This window comes from Carassius auratus, chromosome 46, assembly GCF_003368295.1.
Source record: "Carassius auratus strain Wakin chromosome 46, ASM336829v1, whole genome shotgun sequence".
Classification (NCBI taxonomy): domain Eukaryota; kingdom Metazoa; phylum Chordata; class Actinopteri; order Cypriniformes; family Cyprinidae; genus Carassius; species Carassius auratus.
Genome location: NC_039288.1, coordinates 17902325 through 17910482, shown reverse-complemented (window position 1 = coordinate 17910482; position 8158 = coordinate 17902325). Strand labels below are relative to the sequence as shown.

At 34.0% G+C, this 8158-nt stretch overlaps 1 protein-coding gene across 8 annotated transcripts in view; it reads left to right on the top strand.

Moving 5' to 3' along the window:
• The first annotated feature begins 6252 nt into the window (after positions 1–6252).
• Positions 6253–8158, top strand: part of LOC113064437 (rap guanine nucleotide exchange factor 1-like) — a 38957-nt gene continuing 37051 nt past the window's right edge. For 4 of the 8 annotated variants that reach the window (XM_026235290.1, XM_026235288.1, XM_026235287.1 and 1 more), the window contains exon 1: positions 6254–6536. In XM_026235290.1, coding sequence (XP_026091075.1) covers positions 6509–6536 — 28 coding nt within the window. In that variant the 5' untranslated portion in view covers positions 6254–6508. Of the gene's footprint in view, positions 6537–8158 lie in introns of all 8 variants that reach the window. The other 4 variants (XM_026235285.1, XM_026235284.1, XM_026235291.1 and 1 more) reach the window with 3 other exon arrangements.

Here is an 8158-nt window from a genome sequence, read left to right as displayed (position 1 = left end):
CAATGTAAACACCTGAAAAAGATCAAATTTGATTTCTCAATTCATGACCCATTTAAGTTTTCTTGGAGTTACAGCATGTTTCCATCATGTTATTGTTTTATTTCAGAAGTTCATGGGAAAATGTTGAGGATATGTGTGAAGTTTATTGATCGTTCACATTCACGTGCTGTCCTGTCTATGGCAGAAATAGTTATCTGGTAAATTCATTTGAGTCTCTGGTGTGTGTGTGTGTGTGTGTGTGTGTGTGTGTTATGGCTAACAAGCCAGTCTAATCAATAACTGCTTAATCAGCCGTTCACGCTGGAGCTGAGATCAGGAGGTCGTGAGAAAGTGCAGGTCTGACCCTGATCCACACAGCTGTGTCTCTCTCTCTCTCAGGGTCTGTCCATCTTTTGTTTGTTGCTTTTTCAATCTCTCTTAGTTTTTGTAATTTACTGTGCTCTTGGGGTGTTTTTATATGGCTCGAGTTTGGTCTCAATCACATTTTCTTGTAAAATAATGTAAGCTCTTTCTTTAGGAAAGCCGCACTCTAAAAGAAATGACCCTCTGACCTGATCTGACAGTATTCTGATGGAAAAGAAAATGTAATCTCGGAAAAAGACACAAAGTGCGTTATTAAAAAAATGCTGAAGATCAGACATGCTAGGCTGCAGTGACACACACACACACACACACACACACACACACACACTGAATATGAGTGTGTGTTGAGCGGGATCAAGGCAGCACATCAGTCTACATTAAGTGTTAATCTGTTTCCTGTCAACAGTCCTGTACGTCACACCAGAGGCCGGACTGGAGAAGTACAGTGTGTGTGTGTGTGTGTGTGTGTGTGTGTGTGTGTGTGTGTGTCTGTGTGTGTGTATGTGTTTGTGTGTTTGTGTGTGTGTGTGCTGGTGTGTATGTGTGTGTTTGTTTGATGTTTTAAGTATGGAGATTGTATATAGTTTATTTCTAATTCCTAAAAAAAAAAAAAAAAACATTTTAAATTGAGAATGATTAATTATTAATTTTATTTCTGTGTATTGCATTTATTTTTATAAAAAACAGGAATTTATTTCCTAACTATAAAATGTTATAATATATATTTACTTGTTTAATTATTAATTTGAAAATTATTTTGAAATGCAAATTAATGCTTTTTATATTTATTTATTATTTTATTATTCCATCCACCTGCCATAAATACATTTAAATAAATGTGTACAAAAAAATAAAATTAACTATTACTTAGTTAATTAATAAAACATATAAAATAATACATTTATAAAATACTAAAAGCATTTTAAATATGTCCATATATGATGTATATAACATATGTTTCAGGTAGATAATAAAATAATTAATAAAACAAATACAATAAAATAATTAAATGAAACAATAAAAAATAATAAACTATTTTAAATGTGTCTTCATATATTTGTTCTAAGTGGTTTATTTGCATTCTTATTGTTTAATTATTAAGCTGTTATTTCTACTTTATCAGTTTGGAAATTATTATTATATTGTTATTATCCAGCGATATTAAATGATTAAATTGACAATTGTGATTTTGTTTTCATTTGAAGTCTATGTACTGCGCAGAGTTTAAAGCTCACCGCAGCACACGCATGCAAACCAGTGCTGGCCCATTAAATATTCCTTCTGATTGGGTTTGAGCTGCATAGATTTAAAATAGCACACACACACACACACACACACACACACACAAACACACACACACACACACACAAGGCTAAAGACAATTCAGTTTCTGCCCCTGATGGAAGATTATTATATTCATAACTAGCTCTGTATTAGTTGTGTTGACTTCAGGGAGTTTTCAAATGAATTACAGTCTTCGTGTTTGTTGTTCTGGATGAGCTTAATGGATGTTGTTTTCTTTAAATGAGTTTTACTCTGTAATATTTCTAAGTGTGGTTTGGGATAATGGCCACTGTGTGTGTGTGTGTGTGTGTGTGTGTGTGTGTGTTTTACAGTGATGAAACATTTCTTGGAGCACTTTTAAAATGCCATGATAATGAATTTAACCTTGAATTGATGTCACATACATCACACAAATGCCAATCAGCTTGTGTGTTTGTGTCATTCCCGCCGCTGGAGTATCCAGCATCAAGGGGAAACTTCCTCTCTCTATCTCTCTCTCTGTCTCTGTCTCTGTCTCTGTCTCTGTCTCTGTCTCTCTCTCTGTCTCTCTCTCTCTGTCTGTCTGTCTCTCTCTCTCTCTCTGTCTCTCTCTCTCTCTCTCTCTCTCTCTCTGTCTCTCTCTCTCTGTCTCTGTCTCTCTCTCTCTCTGTCTCTCTCTCTCGTTCTGTGTCTCTCTCTCTGTCTGTCTCTCTCTCTCCTCATTAAGGCGTATGGATCAAAGTGCAGGCCTGTCCCGGTCCCCTGTGCGCTGGTGTTTGTGTCTCTGATGTGGTCATTCACTGGACTCGATCCCTGGCTCACTCACTGGATCCAACACTGAAGCAGAAAATCCCACGGACATTTGTCCTTTGACTATATGCGCTTTGGAATACAATACTGATCATTCGTTTATTTTTATCCTATGTCCTAATCATTGCTTATTACTAATAAAATAAAATATAATTCTATAACTGTGCTTTTTTTTGCAATAAAATATTAAACAAAAATAAACGTCATATATATATATATATATATATATATATATATATATATATATATGATACTTTACAAATATTTGTATTTACATTGATTTTTTAATAAAAATTATTTCTTAAATTGTTACTGTAATTATAAAATCTAATTTTATCTTTAATTTTGTAAGATTGTTTTTTTTAAATAAAAGAAATATGAAGAGTGATTTATTTATATTTTAATTTTGAATGGAATTATTGTTATTATTTTTATTTGACTGAACTATCTAAAGATATTAAAAAAGTACCATATTTTGTTTATTATACAATGTATTTTCCCTTTAATTGTTGAATTATAGTTTGTTTAAGGGTTTTTGAATTTCTCTCTTTTTTTCACAAAAAAAAAAATACTAATTATTATTAATATTATTAGCATTATTATTTTTACTTGACTGGACAATCTAAAGACGTTTTAACACAAAAACTGTGCCACTTCATTATTAATCATATTTCTGTTTTAAACCGTTAGCAAGTAGTTTTCATTCCAAAAAAAGCTTCATATTTTATTAAAACTCATTCCTTTCATCAGGGTATTTTTCACACAGGAGTGTGTTAAACTGATGTTTTCTTTATATCTATGGTGCTCATAAAGATCATAAATGTTTCCTGAAAATGTGTGTGTGTGTGTGTGTGTGTGTGTGTGTGTTGTCTCATAATTGTGTCATCCAGCACAGCAGATCTAAAACCTTGATATTTGTCTGTCCTCCAGCTAAACCTCAGCCCGAAAACACCCCTAAAAACACACTCTCTTCTCTCTCGGCCTGTGCTGCACCCCTGGGGTATTTCTGTACTCATTTTTGTTTTCCTCTAAATGTCATCCCTTCATCCTTCACTCTTGCCATTCTGTCCATTTTGTCTCTGCAGTAGTTTCATCTTTTATTTAGATTTTATTCAAGTATAATTCAAGTCTAGTCATTTAGATGAACTGGCAGATGAATGAAAAATGTACACACACACACACACACACACCCCTGAATGATGCACCCCTGAAAGCATCCATCGTAGCCAAGAACATCCCAATTTATAGATGGAGACAAAAGCTTTAAAATTACAAGAAAAATAAATAAAAAATGAATTGATGAAATATAAAAATGTAAAAATAAATAAATAAATAAAATAACAAAGTATAGCAAAGTACATATCAAGCTTAATTTTCTAATTAATTTATATAATATTTAACATTTTTGCAACACAATCACTATTTTATATAATAATTGCAATTGCAATCCTGATTACAAAATGTGATACATCTAAATGCTGTTCATTTATTTTATACAACAATTATTTATATTTTTAAATAATTTATGTATTTTTGTATATATATATATATATATATATATATATATATATATATATATATATATATATATATATATATATATATATATATATATATATATATATATGCAGTTTTTGCATATAAATATTTATTATATTATTCACACACAAATACAAGTTTTCAATATTTTTTTCATTACTTTTTTTCTTTTTTAGTTGGTTTTCAGTAAATTTTTCACTGTTCAATAAACAAATATATATTTTCACGCTATAATGTGTGTAAAAATGTGCAAATAAAGTCATTTACTTGTATAGTGTCAGGATTCATGTCTTATTCCTTTAAAAAAATAAGAGTCAAGAGACGCCGTGTTTAAACTTACTGACCTTAATGCTTCAGTCACAGCACTTATGTGTGTGTGTGTGTGTGTGTGTGTGTGTGTAAGCAGTTTGATGTGTGAAGTGAGAGTCTCCTTTTGACCTTATCTGTGTGTGTCGATGTACGTATATGTATTTGTGTCACACTTGACGGATCATTCTATTTCTTGAGCAGGTTCTAAGGATGACCTTTGACCTTTGTGACTCTCTCTGCTTGTGTTTTTGAGGACACGTATGTGCATCAGTCAATATGTCATCATGCTGGAGGTCAAAAGACAAAGCATTCCTCCATCTGAAGTATTTTCGTCCCTCTGTATAATTATGACCCTCAGATTTTGATATTTGTAAGCTCAGCTCAGCTCTCCACAGTCAGGCGGATCAAACGATCTCCCACAGACCCGAGCAAACGCTCCAGCTGAGATATTGACATGAACTGATCAAACTCCCTGCATGGACACATACTGACAGACGCCGCAATGCATTTGACTCAATACAGTTCAACTCAAGCATAAACATACAGAACAACAAAAGGCTTCAGACTGACATGTGGGGAGCTGTTAGCTCTATTCAATCTCTTCTGACTTTCTCTCTGTACAGAAGAACTCTGAAGTTTACTTCTTGCTGCACAAGGAATAATAATAGTAATAATGATAATTAAAGAAAACACACACTTATCTTGTTGTGTTTTTTATTCATTTATTCTTTGGAATTGTAAACATTTGCAGTTGATTTAGTTTTTTCCCCCCAGTCAGAACAAAAGTTGAAAACGAAAAACTATTTAAATGAATAACCATAAACAGTGAATAACTCAAGGCTTTGAGCTCCAGCGCTCCATCTAGCGGTGAATGATGTAATTGCAGCACCACAAAATCACATAATTAGTGTTTCTCAGCTTATAAACACTTAAAACTTTTGTGTGAAATTCTGTCGACTCGGGATACTAACTAATGTGGCTCTCTCTCATTTACTTTTTGTCTATTTAATTATTTTATATGACAAGGAGAGGCGTCATTGTCGTTATATAAGTTTATAGTTGTTAGTTTTAATTGAGTTTGTAGCATTACATTGTTTAAAAACTGTTTTGACAGCTATATATCATTACAGGGAAAGTAATTAACCAGGGCATACTTCACAGATTTAAAACATTTATTTTGAATAATATTGTAATTTCATAATTTAGCCACTGGATGGCAGCAGATCGACACACTTCAGATCCTTCAGGGAGTTTTTTCTGATTACACTGGAAAGTGTCCTACACTTAGTACTCTGTTGTATTCTATGCATTTGAATGTCTTTGCAGAAATTAAATTTAATATAGTTATTTTTAAAATAATTTTAAATATAAAATATTGTGTTATTTTGTGTTATATTAGGAAAGGGGAAAAACCAACCAGATAAAAAGTTGTTAAATAAAGTTGCATATCTTTATTAGTAGTTCTTAATCTAATTTTCTTTAATTAGATTAGCATATATCACGTATATATCAACAATTTTTGATCTTCCTAAATTTCTGCATCAGTCGACCAGGCAGTAACAATGGAACATGTTAGACTACATGTTAGACAATGGAACATGAGAGACTACTGATTTACTTTCTATGACATAAAATTTAATTCCATTTTATTTTAAGCAATTCATATGTCAAAGGCGCTTGGAATATAGCGCTAGAGTCGTATTTTTATTCTAGCTTTTATTTGTCTTTTTCAGAGTTTTGATAGCTTTGGTTCCCGTCCATTTTCACTGCATGGAAAAGAGCAGCGTGAACATTCCGACAAACATCTCATTTTGTGTTCTACAGAAAAAAAGAAGCAAAAATCGCTTATGAAGGACACGAAAGAGAGTAAAAAAAAAGCCAGAATATATGTTTTGTCGGAAGTTTTCCCGGGTTCATCCCTGTAGCTCGTGATTCCAGTCAGAGAGCGGCGCTGTGATCGCATCCCAGTGGATCCTCGGGACGGGACTCGACACACAGACAAACACATCATCAACAGGAGCGTTCACTGTCTGTCTGTCTGTCGCCAGCGTGTGCATCTGAACGGATTCTTGCCCTTTTTACCGGGGATCCGCGGATATACGGAGTCAGTACGTCAAAATGTGTGGCTGAAGAACACAACTCGGGATTACTGTGGTCTAAATCCCATTTTCTGTCCTCCTGTGTCTGTCCAAACTGAGGATTTGCTCCGGCCAGCGCAGCGATCATGTCGGGGAAAATAGAAAGCAAGCACGGTAAGCGCGAACCGGCCCGTTGAGTCTGTAGGCCCGGTTCGATCGCACTTTAACAGCTCCTCACTCTTTAACCGATGCATGTAATGCTATTTTTAAGTATGCACCGAAGGCATGGGTCTCTAATGTTTATTTCGACTTATAAATAGGGGGTGGAATAAATCAGTGTCCGTTAGCACGCGCTAGCGCCCGCTGGGGACCCAGAGCTCGCGCTGGCTCCCAGGACATTTAACCGAGATCACCCCGGTGCTTCTCAACCGAGAGAATCATGCAAACGAACAGAAACCGATCTGAACGCATGTCTTTACAATTACAGATGCATTTATCAATGCATGCTCACATGCAAACAGTGGAGAGTCTCTCCAGCCTGCTGCTGGTGTCAGTCTCACGAGCTCAGACTGACTGATGTCACACAGGCATCAGTGAACTTGAGTTTAATGCAGTGTGTAATGCACAGGTTTATTTAATTTTCATGCGTTTTATTTTTGTTTACTAGCTGATTAGATTGCACAAATGGTCTTAAAATCATTTAAAATGGTTCATATGTGCATTTTATGTTTGTTGTATTCTTGCATTAAAGTTTTGTGAAATTATTCTTTAAAGAGCAGTTTCAAATAACATGTGTTTGAATATTACTATATAAGTTCAAATTTACATGCACGTATTAATTATGTCTTTTTGGCTTTCTTTGGACAGAGTTGGATGCTGTCATGTTTCATGTTAAGTTTAGGTATATGACAACAGAGACTGTGTGTGTGTGTGTGTGTGTGTGTGTGTGTGTGTGTGTGTGTGTGTGTGTGTCTAGTAACGGAAAGCAACAGGAGGTTTCTTTCGGTGGTGGGAAGGAAACTCAATCCCCTGATCACCTCACCCTAAACAGCTGTCCTGACCGCCCGGATCACATCGGGTCAGGGTTAGGGTGAGGCTGCAGGGGAAGATTGTTGTTGTTCAGTGGATCTTGCTGTAATAAAAAGCTAATTTTCCGATAATAACTGTTACTAAGTATAAACAGTGTATCAGTCACTATATCATTGAGCAATACAGTTATTTTAAATGATTGGTTACTGGTTGGGTTGACAATCAGATGGAAGCAGACGGTAGCATTTCACAATAATATTATTTAATTTAAATGCATTCATCTAATTGCACATTTTAACACTTTTAACCCCAATTTTCTAGACTGTAAAATTATAGATTGAACACTTATAGATTCATATATAGATTAAAAACAAATTAAAATATTTTGCTTTTTACTCTGCAAAGTTCCTGGAGAAGCTACATTTAAAGAGGCGATATATAAATAAATTGTTATTTAGATTTATTATTATTATTATTATTACACAATGGTTAAACATTTTTGGAGTTAGTATATAATTTTTTATTACTTACCAAGCCTGCATTTATTTACTCAAAAATACAGGAAAACAGTTATATTGTGAAATATCATTCCAACTTAAAATAACTGTTTACTGTATATATTAAGATTTAATTTATTCCTGTGATGCACAGCTGTATTTTCAGCATCATTCCTCCAGTCTTCAGTGTCACATGATCTTCAGAAATCATTTTAACCCCTTATCTGTCACTCAAATTTTTGAACATTGACTTTTTAGTGCACAATCCAA